General features: G+C 38.8%; 1 protein-coding gene across 1 annotated transcript; it reads right to left on the minus strand.

Annotated features, from left to right (window-relative positions):
• Positions 1 to 11,049: 11,049 nt before the first annotated feature.
• LOC121981379 (transcription repressor KAN1-like) lies at positions 11,050 to 16,701 on the minus strand. The gene is made up of 6 exons (XM_042533860.1): positions 14,908 to 16,701; positions 14,735 to 14,811; positions 14,060 to 14,105; positions 13,782 to 13,941; positions 11,729 to 11,804; positions 11,050 to 11,574 (listed from the first exon to the last, which is right to left on the minus strand). Exons 1-6 carry the CDS (start codon positions 15,737 to 15,739, stop codon positions 11,470 to 11,472), a joined length of 1,296 nt encoding a protein of 431 aa, XP_042389794.1. The 5' UTR covers positions 15,740 to 16,701; the 3' UTR covers positions 11,050 to 11,469.
• Positions 16,702 to 17,198: the final 497 nt, after the last annotated feature.

A 17,198-nucleotide genomic window follows, 5' to 3' on the forward strand; every position in this document is an offset into this window, starting at 1 on the left:
TACCTCGGTGCTCGAGGCGAATCCCACAGATATATGAGTATCCAGATAATAACAGAATAGTAGTAAAATAAACAGATACCGAGTACGAGAACGTACCCTGGCCCAGGGGGGCGCCCTCGGATGGATGGATGAGCTGGTCGAGCTACTGATCAAGTCATCGTGGCCCTGGATCCGGAAAGCGGCATGTAGGCCGAGACATAATGGCTCGTAGGCCGATACGCGGCACGCAGGCCGGATAACACAGATAGCTCGTAATCATAAGAGAGATGCACAGAGTAAAACCCAACAACTCGATGGCCGGAACAACCTCGGCTCGATGGCCGAACCCAATCTCGGCGCGACGGTCGGAATAAACAAACCTGAGTCCGCCGAATGGCGGTTGTCCCGTGGGTGACGACGGCTGCCCGGAGGTGTCGGTGGCTGCGGCAGGAGCTGCCGGAGGTGACGGCGCTAGACGCCGGAGGCGTCGGCTGCCAGAGGCGGCTGTGGCCGGAGGCGGATCCCACTGTAGGGTGATGTCGGGGGCTGCCGGATGAAGCCCGCGCCGGAGGAGATTTCCGGTAAGAAGAGGAGCAATGCTCCTGTTCCGGTAGGTGACTACTGACAAAGGAGGAGGACACGAGGTGTCTTCCTCGCGGTGGCCTCTCGTGCCAAGGTCGTGACTGCCAACAAGAGGAGAGGGAGAGGAGAAGGCCTACGGCGGCAGCAGCAACAACGAACCTAGCGAGCCCCCCTATTCCCTCCTCATGGCGGCGGCGCTGGAATGAGAAGGCCGGAGTGATGGAGGGTAGAGGAGAGGAAGAAGGGAGCGCCGGCGGCTTCGTCGGCGCTAGCGGAGAGCTTGGGAAGGAGAGAGCCTCTCCCTGGTGGCTGGCGGCGGAAAGGATCACCAAACCCCAGCCCCCTCAAACGCGAGCAAGTCCCCCCTCCTTCTCTGCTGTGAACGGCGCTTCCCAAAAACCCCTCAGCCCTAGCAATCCTCAATCCCCAAAATGCCCCTGACCACTTCTCTATTTACCTCTCATGCCATAATTTACCTCCGGATCATATATGATGGTTCGGCCATTTTAAGACTTGAACCCTAGGAAAGTTTAAATCAAGTCTAAGATACTTATGATCTACTTGATGAAGAGATATGAAATAAATTAATGTTCACATGTTGCTTGAAACTTGAATCCTTGTTCTTTAGCATTCGGCCACAATTGTTTTTAAGACCTAGGATGCTTAAATTTCTAAACTAAGTGGTCCATGTTATTCTTTGAAATGAATGCTAGGAAAGTTCTTATGGTCTTCATGCTAATATGCCACTAGAAACTTAATTCCCATGCTTACAAGATTCGGCCACATTAGGTTAAAAGGCTTGAGAAGCTTGAAACTTAGACTAAAAGTACTTATGGTGATTCTCATGATATGTATTGATATGTTAGTATGAAGATCAACCTTTTCATGTTGCTTGTAACCTAGAAACATGTTGCTAGGGTTTCGGCCATGTTAGGGTTAAAGGCTTAAAGAACTTGGAACCTAAATCAAATATGCTCAAGTGGTTTCTTATGGAATATGATATGAAAATTGTTAGGGTTGTTCATGCTTATATGTTGTTAATAACCCAAAAGGAGGCTTAATGAGTTTCGGCCAGGTTATGAAAAGGGACCTAGAAAGCTTGGAACCTATACCTAACATGCTTAAGATGCCTCTTATGTCATAAGAAATGATAGATGTTTAGGGTTCACATGTTCTTTTGTTGCTTGATAACCTAAACCATCTCTACATGTTTCGGCCACCACTTGTTACTAGGGTTAGAGACCTAATTGTGTTCTTCCATGAACTTCATATGCAATGCTTTATGATATGTGGAGAGTATGACATGCTGTGATGTTCATTTATATATGTTAGGTCCTATTCATGACATGCTGTGTGCTTGATTTCATGATATGTTATGTGCTCATTTTCAGTATATGCTGTGTGCTAAATTTCATGATATGATATGTGCTTATTTTCATGATATGCTGTGTGCTCAATTTCATGATATGCTGTGTGCTCAATTTCATGATATGCTATGTGCTCAAACTCATGATATGCTATGTGCTCAAATTCATGATATGCTATGTGCCTAAACTCATGATATGCTATGTGCTCAAATTCATAATATGCTGTGTGCTTAAACTCATGATAGGTTGTATGCTTAATTATGCATGTGTTCATGATATGCTGTGTGCTCAAAATCATGATATGCTGTGTGCTCAAATATACATGCTTTAAGCTATGCCTAAAAGAGTTGCTTCCCTATAAGTAGGATCAAGAGCACTCTTCATGACATGAATATGACATGAGTAATATGGGCTATGTAAATATGACATGCTATTTTACTTTTAAGGCTTGTACCAAGGGTGGGCTCCATAAGCGCCCCGGGGTCGATGGACTAAGAAACGGGCCTCGTTAGGGATGGGCTCCTAAGTGCCCCTAGGTCGATGGACTAAGAAACGGGCCTAGTATATGCCTTGTAGGGTTCAAGACTTGCTACCTTGGACCTACTAGGACGTGCGCATTTATGTACGTGGTACAAGCCGGGATCCCCTCTTATGTTGAGATTATGTTTAAGTATCTATTCTATACGTTTTAAACAAGACATGATGCATGTTTTAAAAGTTCACCTTGCATATACTTTATGAATATGCCATGATGAGTATGATGATCATGTTATGTTATGCCATGCTACCTTGTGTTTATGCCATGATTATGCCATGATATCTATGATTGTGCTCATGATACGTATGATGATCATGTATGATATGCTATGATGCTTTATGCTTTGATATATGCTTTGTGATTGTTGACATGTTATACGGATTTTGTGAGTAGGAAAGGAACTTACTGAGCCATGAGTGCTCACAGCTTACTTTCTTGTACCACAGATAAGGGCAAAGGTTGGATGAACTAGGGGAGCAGCAGGAGGGGCTAGCAAGATGTGTGGGGTAGTGACTGGCTAAAGAAGAAAAGACCTGCTTTCATTAAATATGAATTGTGCTTAGTTGATATTTATTTTATGATTGTAAATTCATGACATTTTATCATGTTAATTCCTATATGTCTTGAAATAATGTAAAGTATGACATATGGATTCTATGTTTCAAAAATTTACAAGTAAGACTTTCGCTGTAATAAGTTATTAAGTTGATAAGTATGGTAAGTAACCCCCGTCGCCTTAGCAGGAGGGGCGGGGCGTTACAATAGTTTTGTTTACATTTTTATCATTATAGTTCTTATATATAATAGTTATAACTTTTCTTTAAACCACTAGTGAATTGCCTATTGAAAGCAGTCAACGAGTACGAGCCTTGAAGTAGGAGTCGGCATAGGCTCCGAACCAAGTAAATCAAAATGTTAGCGATTGCTTGTTTTTACTTAACTTATATTCCGTTGCATTTCACTCGATTGTGTTTTAAACGAACATGAAATCCACGAGCGTTATTCACCCCCTCTAGCATAACGATCCTACAGTTTATTATATTCCAAGTCTTATTTTAAATATTATTTCTGTTAGTCAATTATGTGACCCTGAATACCTAGTCTCTTTTTCTTCATCAATTATTATGTTCAGGACCTACAATCTTAGAGGTCGATTGGGACATGTCATAGGTAAGGAGGACTCTATGTTTTAGATCAACTCAAAGTACTATAAGTTGTAGCTACGAGTGTGGATTTATCATCTTTTCATTTGAGTCATTCATCTTCTGATTTTTATTTGTGCCTCTCATTTAGGTCATGTTTCAATGTCTTGTTTGTAGTTTTTAGCTTCTCCAGAAGTATTATGACTTTTAAAAAGTTTTGATACTTTTGATTATGGTGATTGTGAACTGGCTAAATTTTCTATCTTATCATTTTCTAAAAGTCTTTATTTTTCCTCTACTCCATTTGATCTTATCCATTCTAAAATGTGGGGACCTTTTCCTATTCCTACAAAATTAGGGGGGGGGGGTCAACATATTGTGTTTCGTGTATTGATGATTGCACTCATTACTCTTGGGTCTATCTTATGAAACACGAGTTTGATTATCTTACCATTTTTAACAACTTTAGAACTCTTGTGAAAACTCAACATTCTAGTGTCATAAAGTATTTTCGTTGTGATTTGGGGGGGGGGGTGAATATACTTCGAATCATTTTTCACATTTACTTGTTTTTGATGATACTATTCATCAAACCTCGTGTACAGATACTCCTGAATAGAATGGTGTGGATGAACAGAAACATAGGTATCTTGTTAAAATAACCCATTTATTTTTATTATTTGTCAGTGTTCCTAGTACCTTTTGGGGAGAAACAATCCTTACCGCTACTCACGTGATTAATAGAATTCCAACCTCACGCAATTCAAGGTTGTCACCTTTTGAAAAATTGTATGGGTATGCTCCTTTCTATTCCTCTTTGAGTGTTTTTAGTTGTAGTTACTCCGTCCGTCGTCCACATGTCGAGTGTAATAAATTAGCCTCTCGGTCTACTCTTTGTATCTTTTTATGTTATGGTGTTAGTCAAAAAAGATATCGTTGCTTTGATTCCGTTAGTAAAAAATTATATGTCTCTTGTCATATTATGTTTCTTAAGCATATTCCATTCTTTTCTATTCTAGCTAGTTTGCATAATATGACAAAGTCAGATCTACTTTGTATTGATCCTTTCAATACCGACATTGAGGAATCTTCACGCACAGCTCCTACTGGTAGCTCAACTAAATATGGTACTTTGGTTCCCAAGATATCCGCTCCATATGCTCCTCCTTTTGCCACTACCTAATTATTTTATGAGGTTGCAAATGATCTTTTTCTCCACCGTCGTCAATCTACTCATGTTTGTAAGTCTACTAAACTACCAGATTTTACTTATTCTTATTATTCTCATTCTTTTGCTTCATTTTTCACATCTACTCATTGTATTTCTGAGCATGTATCCTATAGAAAAGCAGTCTGTAACCCACTTTGACAGAGTGCTATGGTTGAGGAACTAATTGCTTTGCATCAGACTCATACATGGGATTTGATTTCGTTGCCACTAGGAAAATATACTATTGGTTCTCGTTGGGTATATAAGATCAAAACTAAATATGATGGATCTATCGAACGATACAAAGTTCATCTTGTTAGTAAAGGTTATTCTCAAGAGTATGACATGAATTATGAGGAAACATTTGCTCCCATTGTAAAAATGACGATTGTTCGTACTCTAATTACTGTTGCTTCTGTTTATCATTGGAGAATATCTCAGATGAATGTCAAGAATGTATTTTTAAATGATGATCACTACAAGAAAAACCCTCATAGACATCGGTGAAACAACATCAGTTTTAAGCAAAAACCGATGTCTTTGAGTATTTTACACCGGTTTTTTTCAAAAACCGGTGTCTATGAGCTCAGATTTTCGCTCATAGACATCGGTTTTTTAGGCGATGTCTATGAGTGCCTTTTTTCATTAATAAACACCGATTTTAACAGCGGTTTTTAAAACCCGGTGTTAATGAACCAAAATAAAATAATTTAATTTTTCCACCAATACTTAGCTAAAATTTGCAACACTTCACTCTTCCCTCCAAACCTAAACCTAGAGCGTCGTCCACCGTATACACTTCACTCTTCCCTCCAACACTTCACTCTTCACTCAGCCTCACCTCCCTCTTCTCCTCTCCAAGCTCTCTGCATAGACAGATCTGAGAGTTCCAGAGATCCAGTTGTTGTCGGATCTTCCTGACGATGAGGTAAACTTCCTTCCTCGACCCGGGATCTAGGCGATTTCTTCGCCGCAATGTACCTCTCTTGTGTTTTCCGTCGAGATCCAAGGACCTACGATTTTGGATCTGCTATTTTTATCTTCAGATTCTTGCTTAAAGTTACTGTGTTTGAGCTTTTTTTTTCATTATCTTGTTGGTCCAATGGTGCCTCAGATCGAGCTGCCTTTCCAATCTTGTTGTTCCGTCTTGTAATTTCTCTTTTCTACTTCCAGATCTGTACGATTTCTCTGCTGCATTTAGTTTAATTTCTCCTCGGATCCATCTTAATTGTATTAGCTTTGCAGGTTGTGACCTATTGTTTTCACATGCGGAAGGAAGAACTTGCTTTTTCCATTTAGGGTTTACTACTTATTTCGTCTTGGTGTTTATTAAATTATTACTTGGTTATAATGTTGAAAAAGCTTAAAATTAGAGTTTTTTTTTAACTTTCTAGATTCGATTGTTTGGGCATTGATTTTCATTTGTTTCTAAAGTAGCTTTTGTTGCGTTTATTATCTAGAAGATTTCTCTGTTGAAGGGAGAAAAAGGGATTTTAAGGGTTGAATGACACGTTGCTTTGTTTTTGACTCTGACTTCTTCAGTCATCTTGTGAATTGTGAAGGAAGTTGGTGTTGGATCTTAGGCCTGAGTTGTAAGAAGAAAGAGCATAGAAGAAACAATTCCAAATGGGGCCTTTTTCATTCTCCAAGAAATTATCCTCATTGCCTACATTGGCTTTACAGGCCGTGTTTCTGTTTTGCGTCTCTAGTAATGCATTTTATCTCCCTGGTAGTTATATGCACACCTACATACCTGGTGAGAGCATATATGCCAAAGTTAATTCCCTCACTTCCATTGAGACTGAGCTCCCATATAGCTAACATTTTTAAAATAAACTAGTCTAAAATGTTAAGAGTTTAACTAAATTTTCTCATAAAGATAAAGCAACATAGTAGCAGGTTTTAACATATAAATCATATGCAATGGTGTTGGCTGACTTGGAAAGGAAGAGCAAGAAGAGCAGGAGAACAAAAGAGGAAGAAGAAAAGAAGAGGGGGGTTTTATATTACCTAAGGCCTTGGATTCCTTCAGTTTGTCAGCCGTTGTAGACTGCCGAAGTTTATCTCCAGGGCTCCCTAACAAGTTCATCAATTGCTGTTGAAGCCTACCTTCTATTTGGTGCTAGTGTTTCTGTTCTGTCGTCTCTATGCTGCTAGCATAGATGAATCATAATTTTGATTTAGAGCATAAATTACAAGTTTGCACTGGACCATATTTGGAAATTTAAAAAATGAGGTGACTGCATTAAGAAGCTTAGACATTATTTGCTAGTCTGTTATGGTAAATAAAGAGCCTTAATTGCTGTGTTCTATGAATAGATACTGATTATTAGATTCACAGGTGCCAAGTTGTTCTAAAAATAATTGACCATCAGTTGCTGTTATTCATTTATTTGATTCTGCCAGGTCAACTTCCATGCAAGGAAAATTACTTCAACACAATTTAGAACCAGAAATAGTTCATGATCTAAAAGATCTAAAAAGAAAGCGTTTAGAGAAAGAGTCGATTTAACCATCTCTTTCTGTTTGGTTCAATCAATGGAGTTGTAGACTCAATTTGGGTAATTGCTTCAGCACAATTTTGCCTTTATTGTTGTAGGAGCTATAACTCTGAGCATAATCTTTGCTATCAGGGCAAGCCCTTCAGAGTTTGTCATCCCTCTAGATAAGTATGTCAAAGCAGTATATCACACCCGTGTTTCCATCGGCATGCATTTTAGAATGCTATTTGAAACTGAGGAGTCTAGTGTGCGCAGGTTGGTACTGTAGCCTTTCTCATTCCCGAGTTGCATTTTTCTTTTTGCTGTTGGAACATCCATTAGCTATCTGATGTGCAATTGAGTATTGCTTTCCCCTATTTATATTAAAAGCATCTATATTAGTTTGTCATAGGCTTTTTAATGCACAGTAACTTCTAATTGCCTTGTCCTTTTATTATTAGATATATGGGCACTATCACAGGGATAAGTGATCTAGATCCTGTCCGATGGCCAAATTCATATTGACGCACTGTGAAGGTATATATACTGAAGTTTTCTGACTTTCCTCTTCAGCAAACCTGTCATGTGATAACCGTTTTCTGACTTTTATAGTAACATGTAAAAGTGTTGCAATCCATTAATGTTTCTTGAATGCCACCGCTAAGTTCTTAATTTGCCACTTCCTCTTGAAACTGAATCTGGCTTTCTTGTAGGTTGGTTGGGATGAGTCAACTTCTGGAGAGAGGCAGCCAAGAGTCTCTCTTTGGGAGATTGAGCCTTTAACAACGTTTCCAATGTATCCATCTTCCTTTCCACTTAGGCTCAAGTGCCCTTGGCCTTCTGACTTGCCCTCACTACATGGTACATATCATGTTTGCTTATTGAATCTTAACTAAATAGATATAAACTCCTTGTTATTGCCATCTCACTTCTGTCACCTATATGTTTAGGTGGGAGAGATGATCTTAAATCCAGTCTTTGAATTTCCAGGGATTCTAAATCAGACATTTACCGAGTGCTATTTCAAAAGCTGAAAATGTGAGTGGCTGAAGGGGAAGAGAACACTAGGGAAGATTTAGTTAAATCTCTGCACAGAGCAAGAAGGATAACGTTGGCACCAGTAAGAAGAATATTTGTGTACTATCTATTACCTTTTGATGTTGTAAGAAAAATAGTTATGTGTAATTTGTGGATACTGACTTGATGTGCATAATATCTATTATCTTTTTATGTTGTAAGAAGAATATTTATGTATTGGTTATATGGATATTGACTTGATGTGTTTAGATACATCGGTATATTTTTATTTGTGATTTTCTTAGTGAATTAATAATATTAACTTAATTTTATGATTTTCTTGGTGATAATTTTGGGTTTTCACTATTTTGGAAATCGAATTTGTGTCGTTAAACAATACTTATATTACATCAGTTTTCCACCGCTGCAAAACTAGTGTCATTAACTAATATTACATCAGTTGTATACCGCTGCCAAAACTGGTGTTATTAACATATAATATTACATCAGTTTTACACCCGATGTCATTAAGTGATACTACATCGGTTATAACCCGATGTCTAAAATGGAAGACCTTTTACATCGCCTTCATAGACATCGGTCGAAAATGTAATAGACATCGGTAGAAAACTGATGTCTATGAGGGTTTTTGTTGTAGTGGATCTTCATGAAGAAGTTTATATGGCACCTCCTCTTGGTATTTCACACCAACTTGGTAAAGTTTGCAGGCTTCGTAAAGTGCTTTATGGCCTCAAACAAGCACCTTGTGCTTGGTTTGAGAAGTTTTCTACAATGATTACTTCACTTAATTTTCATCCTAGTAATCATGATTCATTATTGTTTGTTGGATGTACGAGTGCAGGTCGTATTATTTTATCATTATATGTTGATGACATGATTGTTACTGGTGATGATTCTAATGGAATTGCTTCCTTTAAGTCTGAGTTGATTTATTTTTTTGCTATGAAAGACTTGGGTATACTACGCTACTTTCTGGGCATTGAGGTTGCTTATTTCCCAAAAGATTATCTTTTATCCCAATCAAAATATATATATGGTCTATTTAAGCATGCTCATCTTACTGATAATAGAGTCGTTAATACTCCTATTGAAACTAATGCTCGATATTCTCCATCTGATGGCTCACCTTTACTAGATCCTAGTTTGTACAGAACTATTATTGGAAGCTTAGTTTATCTCACTGTGACTCATCCAAATATTACGTATGTTGTTCATGTGGTTAGCCAATTTGTCGTTGTACCAATTACAGTTCATTGTTTTACTGTTCTTCATATTCTCTGGTATCTTCGGGGCACTCAATTTCAAAGTCTTTTATTTCCTTCTACTTCATATCTGGAGTTACGTGCATACTCTGATGTTGATTAAGCTAGTGATCCTACGGATTATAAATCTACCACTTGCTTCTATATTTTTCTTAGTGATTTCCTCATTTCATGGAAGAGTAAGAAATAACATGTTATTTCTAGATCTTCCACAGAAACTGAGTATCATGTCATGATCTCAACTACTTGTGAGATAGTTTGGTTGCGTTGGTTGTTTGCGGATATGGGTATCTCTTTTTATTAACCTATTTCGTTATATTATGATAATCAGAGTGTTATTTAAATTACGCATAATTCAATTTTTCATGAGTAGACGAAACATATTATAATTGATTGTCACATTACTCGTCATCATCTTCAGATTGGCACCATCATATTACATTTTGTTTTTTTTCAAATTTATACATTGTCGATATGTTTACCAAGGCACATTCCAGTTCACGCTTTCGTTTTTTGTCTGACAAACTCTCAATGCTTCTAGTTATAGCATCATGAGTTTGAGGGGAAATGTTAGATTATATATATTTATTTATTTATAACTTTTAGGGTAATTTGGTCATTTTTTTCTTTTTATTTAGGGTATAGGATTTCAATAAGGATTTATATTATGTATTTTTTTATTATAAATTTTGGATTCAATAATATGATTAACTTTTTCCTTTTCTTAATTTCTACATACACAACAAATGTTCTCTCTTGAATAATTAGTTTAGTATAAGAGATTCAAGAAGAGAAAAGATGATTAAAAATAATCAACATCTAAATTTTCTAAATTGGCAAATTGTTTCTCGTGCTCCTCACGGTGATCTTGTAATTTTTGTTTGTACATGAATACGTAGTCAAACTTAAGTTTGATTTATCTCTAAACATACGTCAGTTTGTATCTTTTCTAATCTTTATATTTTTGTGAATTTTAAAAACTAAACTAGCCTGTTTTATTCTATATATCTATATTTCTATAATAATTAAATATATGTGGGATCTGTATAAAAATGATGCATGTATGGAACATTTAGTTGCAATAAACCAAGGGCAAAGAAACAAAGTTTCTTTTAACTTATCTCTTTTTTGTTTTACTTGATTTGGTTTTATCAGAAACTTCCAACAGGTTCTTATGCCTAGAATATTTTTTTAAAATATATATATATATATATTTCTCTGCCTTTGCAGTATACTTGGTATCCAAACTACTCTCCTAATCCTAATTACAAACAAAAATGATTTAGAAAATCTAGTGAGTTTGAAAAGTTTGATAACTACAATCAATTTGGCACTAGAGTTGCATATATGATGAGGTGCAACAGTATATGTAGCCTGCTCTTGCAACATTTTCATACATATCCATATATATCAATCAATATGTACACAGAAGAAACTAGACCAATGGCAAGTTGATAATGAAAGTGATATATATAGCCAATATTGGAGAAAGTAGATTAATTAATTTATACTGTGCTTGTTGCCTCAACCATACAATTTCTACCTTTAACTTTTTTTTACGTCTTACAATTTCAACTTTCCATGTGTAAAATAACCCCATGACCACCTTCACCTTTAGTCATATGCCATGCCAGTGACTAAAGTTTAATCAGACAAAAGAGAAAGGAAAAAGAGGAGAATGGCTCGAAAGTACTGTACTACTGCTATCTGCAAGAGCTAGAGACCAAGTTCAATTTGTAGCAAGCTTCAGTGCATCTTCATGGCATCATATGACCCTCCTTTCCTCTCCCCCTCCATTAATTATATTGCGTGAATATAAAGTTTGGCGTGATGCTTATATCTAAAATACCAAAATGATCATATCATATATATCAAACATGCTCAGTCCCATTCCAATCTGGTCTACCTAAAGTGAACTCCAAGCTAGGATTTCTGAGTTCTTCTGAGGCTCCTGGTTGATTGTAAGGATCATTATCCTGAGAAAAAGCATGATATGCTCATGATTCAAACTCTTGATTCATGCTTGAATATATTCGAAAGAAGTTACTTATTCATTTATCTTTTTAGAAGAAACAAAAAAGACAGTTTGTGAAATTATGATCCTATATTGTATATGTCCAAGAGCTAAACCTCAATGTCAGATGAGGAGAATTCAGCTGGACGCACCCCATCTAGCTCACAGCTCTTTTGAGTCCATCCACTCAGGCTGAAAATAGTCCATTATATTACAAGAGAAAATGTCATTAGACAGCAACAATTAATACCTATATAAGTTTAATGACAAAAATAATAATTCTACATAAATTAGTTTTTTTCTATATTTTCACGTGTTAAGTATAAATACATAAAAAATTGTATTAATTTTATGTATTAGTATTTTGTTTTTCTCTTTTAGAGGGTTCTAACTCGATTCCTACTTTTATGTATTAGTATATGGTGTTTTTCATATTTGAAAAAACATGTCATGATTAATTTTAGTTCCTATATATCACTTGACAATTCCCATCTTCTTACTAATCTATTTGTAAGATTTAGACAAACCTACTTCCATAAATATGTTGGTTAAGCGCAAACAAGTTATGCAAACCCAAATAATTCTACACCTTAAGACAAATACTACCACTTAATGCAATAATTAAATCATCTGATATTTCTAAATTCCATTCACGTATGTAATAGTAACATTATAATCATTATTAATTGTTAAGCATGTTAAATAGTACTTGTACTGCATAGAATACTAGCTGTCTAGTGTCATGTACAATAATACAATGTAATGAAGCTACACATTGAAGTATCCAATCTACTAAATGTAGCCATGTAACCCTTGGATGAGACTAGAAATATAAGCAACTTTAGCTTGTGGAATGGTCGTATTTAAACACAGCGCACCATCTCAGTAGAGGGCAAAAGCATATATGTCAGTCTTTCATCCAATATGTGATATATTTACTTGTCCTCATAAATTCTGGTGTATTTAGACACAAGCACAGACGAAACTAATCAATTGCCTTTCCCTATTTAACTAACTAGCAAAATGTATATACATAAAGTATAAGCGAAGTGCAACTTCTGCTGAAAAGTGTAGGATAAATGTTGCATTCATCTAAGATTTGATTGCTTTCTTTCCTAGATAGCTTAGCTTTCCTTTTCCGCGATAAGACAACAGCTTCTTTTTGAATAATTGAATAAAAATTCATGCAAAAGCTAAAGCAACCAAAAGAGGCTTTTATCAGTTACTAAAGATAGAAATCAACAAGGATCCGCTATAAGACACACTACCTTCCTTCATAGCTCCAAACTCATTGCCTTAAATCACTGACGACAAAGAACAAATCAACATTTTTCTGTTCCACATTTTCCCCAGTTTGTGTTTTACATCCTCGTAATCTCTAAACGTTGGGTTCATTAAGTGGCTTTTGATTAACCGAGAAGAGTAGGAATGAACAGTGCTGTATGATTTTTTTGTTTAACTGATTGGAGGAGTGAAAGGTCCAAAGAGAAGGAATATGAGATCTTGACTCGATGTGTTAATTTTTGGAAGTTTCTCGGTAGAAATTAGCAAGGCGAGGGGATATTTATTTGGAGATAGAGAAACTCAAATTGTTTTCTAGGTATTGGGGCATGTCAGGTCAAAACACATTTCTGGAATCAGAGCCATGCATCGAAAAGAAAGATAAAATAAAATAAAAACAAAGGAAGGGAAAGGTCAAAGAAGAGTTCAAGAACCATCAACATGCTACTATAGTATAATGCAATAAAGCCAAGGAGACAAGGATGCTAAAGAGAGGAGGTATATAGGCCTTTTTGGTCCTATGTGACAACACACCATCGCCTATTACCCCTTGCCACTGCCCTACCCTAGCCTACCCCTTCCTTATTCTTCACTAATTGTAAAGCATCATCTTCGACGCCACGATAATATACCTACTAATTGTTCTTTGACATGACATTAAACTTGTGTGTCTTCTTTACTTGTTGGAGATACTCCCTGTTAGTTGTGTTTGCTTTTTGAGTCCTACAAGCTAAGTGCCATGTCTCTCCCCGTAGGAAAAGGCTAAGCAACACAAAAGCAAAAGCTGCCATTCACTTAGCAAGCAGTTCTACGTGTGTGTCTGTGAGAAGATATCTGCCTTCTGTTTTTTTTTTGTAAAAAAATAAATATTGACAAGTAACTAAATACCTTGATGAGTTAGTCCACTTAGTAGAGGTGTTAGCAATGGTGGAAGGGAAGTCCAAGGTTTTAGCTCCATCTGAGACTCTGTGCTCCATAATCTGCCGTCCTATGTTGAGATCAACATTGCTCGGAGATAAGTCCTCTTCGCCTGAGCCATCTGACTGGCCTGGTTACCATTGATGAAGAGTCCATGCATATTTTGTGAAGGCCAGCAGCCAGCCAATTAATTAAATAGAGGAGATTGAAAAGGGAGGTTAATAACAAGGCTAAGCAATATGAATTACCTGAGGAAGCAGCAGGCTTGTCAGTGGTTTTCAGAGTTCTATACATCTGCAGAGGCAAAAGATGGAAACATTGCAGAGAGCAGTGAAGAAAGAGATTAATTGGGAGAGCACAAACACAAGAAAAGACCACGCAGTGAGCTCACGAGACAAGCAAGGAATTACGATAAAAGAAAAGAAGAATATATTATGGAGGGGGGTGATGAGGAGAAAACTAGAAATTTAATTAAAATAATAATAATCCATTGGATGTAAAAGAGTAGAGCAGGAAGAGGTAGGCTATCCGCAAGCAGAGGCCGAGTGGGCAGATCCAACCTTTCTTTTTAAAGAACCTTGTTTGTTCTTTCTTCTTTTTTTTTCTTACCCTACTACTACGACGCTTGTTGGCGTCGGGTGTGTTGCATTATTGTGAAATGATGACACTTTTCTCTCTTCTCCCTCCATCTGATTTGGCACAGCAATCGATGGATGGAGGACGCAGTGATATGAGTGACTGAATGAATGAGTGAATGAAAGAATAGATGTGTCTGCTTCGCACAGACCACACTTCCGTACTCCGATTAGATGATGGAAGAAATTATAAGAGATTAGAAAAAAAATAAAAAAAAAAAACAGAACCAAGCGCCTTCGTTCAATGAATCAAGCAGTGTAATCTGTGGGAGAGTAAGAGGAAGGTACCTGCAAATGGCTCTTCACATGAGCTAAAGTGAGGTCCTTGACATCCATGAGCTCGAGAACCGACTTTGGAGTTGCCCCTGCATTGGAGTAATCACGGAAATAATGGAGAATTAACAATAGATCGAACGTGTAGCATTGTGTTGGAGGTGATGATACGATGATGCGGTGCCTACTCTCGTGGCCGCCGAGGAGTTCGACGGCGTGGACGAAGCGGGCGTGGAGGGTGCTGGTCCACCGCATCCGCGGCGCGCGCATGCTGCGCTTAGCTGGCAGCTTCGGGAGGAACCGCGACCGCATCAGCATGCTGGCGTGATTGGAAGCTTCGAAGGGCCTGATCATGCCGTAATTGTTGTAGTGGTGGTGGTGGAAGTGCTGATGATGATGGTGCGGGTGGTGGTTCTTGATCAGAAGCTCCGGTGAAAAGGCAGCGCCGTTGATCCGCGACGACGGGTGGTGAGGGAGAATACGGTGATAAGGAGACGCGCCTGCGCTAGGTATGGGGGCGAGGAATGAGGACGACGGCATCGCGTCGAAATTGGACGACGAGGAGGAGGGCCAGTGGGAGGAGAAGGCGGAGGCAGCAGCTTGATGCTTTGGATCGGAGGGGAAGAAAGGGAGAGGCGGCGTGCTGGCCCCCGCGCTGCTGCAATTTGTGTTGTAGACTGGGATGCCTTTTATCGGCGTCAGCCCATCGAAGGAGGTGCCCCCGATCGCACGGTGAGTAATGTGGCAGCGATCCAGCTGCGGCATATGCGATTGGTGGTTCTCCGACAATCTCGGCGGCGGCCACCGCATGCTTTCGGCTGTCGGCGCCGTAGTGGAAGGGTAAGAAAGAGAGAGCTCGGTGCGAGCGGCATCATCTTCGACGTCCTCCAGGAAGCTGCGGGAGGACTCGCTGGCGGTTGCACAAATTACTGAAGCAGCAGGACTGACGTTTGGAGGGCTGATGTGCAAGGAGAGGTCCGGCGATGACGTCGTCATGGCGGTCTCCATTGGCATTTCCATGTCTCCTTCCCCTCCTTTCCGCTACTCCTTGCTCGATTAAGGCTTTCTTCTCGATGGCCGACTGGAATTGGACATTACAATATCTACCTAATGAATCACAAAGTGTTGAGAGCAAGAAGAGAAAGGATCTTGTTTCCAAAGTGAAGAAGAAAGGAGAGAGAGAGAGAGAGGGGGGGAAAGAGGCAGACGAGGGTTTGGAGCAGCTTGTGTTGTCTGTGTTCGCTACCTGATCGATCAATATATATATGAAGAAAGCAAAAGAACAAACAATTTGGAAGGATCTTGGAGTGCTAGCTCTCCTAGGTTTGAGAAGCTAAGCAGGACAAGAATTACCAGACTAGCTAGTTAAGGATTGGGAAAATTAAAGAAGATAAGAGGACTAATTAAGAGCAAAACAAACAAAGAAGGTTTTTTTTTATTATTATTTATAGAGATTTTAGTTATCCCCTAGGATTTGAAGGATGGATGGGAGAAGAGAAAGGCTCAATTTGCAGGGAGAGAGAGAGAGAGAGAGAGAGAGGATGCATGTCAATGTTTGGGAGCTAGTTGTGGATGAGAGACAGAAACTTTGATGCTCGGGAAGGGATTATTTAGGCTGAGAAGAGTATATATGGGAAAATGACACTCCACAGAAAACTAATGGCAGAGAGGAAGACTCCAAATTGTGTGTAGCATTCCGTTTTCTCTCAGCTTCAGCTTCAGATGAGAAAGGGATCAAAATTAATGCGCGACGGAGCAACAAAGATAAAAGAAAAAGAGAGTGAAGGGAGGGCTAGCTCGTGCGGGGATTCCTTTTCCCCCACTGCTGCCGCTTGCGCTTGTGCTTATGTGCCTTGTCAAAAGGAAATTCTCCCCTTTTTCTCTCCCCTTTTTAACGGAGAAAAAAAAGGGGGCTTTGTCACCCTTCCTCTCTTCGAGTCTTTTCCCTCTTCGTCCTCCCCTCCTCTCCTCTCGTCTCCTCTCCTCTACTGCTCCAACTCTCTATATGATCTCTCTCTTATTAATTGGATTAGATAAGAGGTAGGTTACAATGTTCCTCCATGCATTTGCTAAGCAGCTGCCGGTCTTCCAGGACGTGGCCCACCTCTCTGCACAATGCCAAGACGCATTGTCTCATTCCCAGTGGGGGATCTCATTGCACATATGGGCTGTTTGCTGCTTCAACACCATGAAATATTTCTGCTGTCATCAACTGTAGCATCCAGTATTCAATGCTGTCGATGGGTGTAGCATGTTGGAATTCATCAGCCCCTAACATTAAAAGAGCCAGCTGAAGCCTCTGCTCATCGTGTACTTACCACTATGCCCTCTTTAACCCTTCCCTCACCTTCATTTCCACTTCACCGTCATTAGATTTAATCCCTGCATTTTGTGGTTTAGCCCCTATCAGTCGGCAACTAGCAATATATAGCAGCGTTGACCGAAGGGAAATTCAAGATCCTGCACGCATGTGTCGATT

This window comes from Zingiber officinale, chromosome 5A (assembly GCF_018446385.1).
Source record: "Zingiber officinale cultivar Zhangliang chromosome 5A, Zo_v1.1, whole genome shotgun sequence".
NCBI lineage: Eukaryota > Viridiplantae > Streptophyta > Magnoliopsida > Zingiberales > Zingiberaceae > Zingiber > Zingiber officinale.

Coding starts and splice junctions, on each gene's coding strand:
- LOC121981379 (XM_042533860.1), bottom strand. CDS start 15,739: ATGGAAATGCCAATGGAGACCGCCATGACGACGTCATCGCCGGACCTC. Junction 11,805..13,781: donor AAGTGGACTAACTCATCAAG/GTATTTAGTTAC, acceptor GACTATTTTCAG/CCTGAGTGGATGGACTCAAA. Junction 11,575..11,728: donor TCTCCTCATCTGACATTGAG/GTTTAGCTCTTG, acceptor GCTTTTTCTCAG/GATAATGATCCTTACAATCA.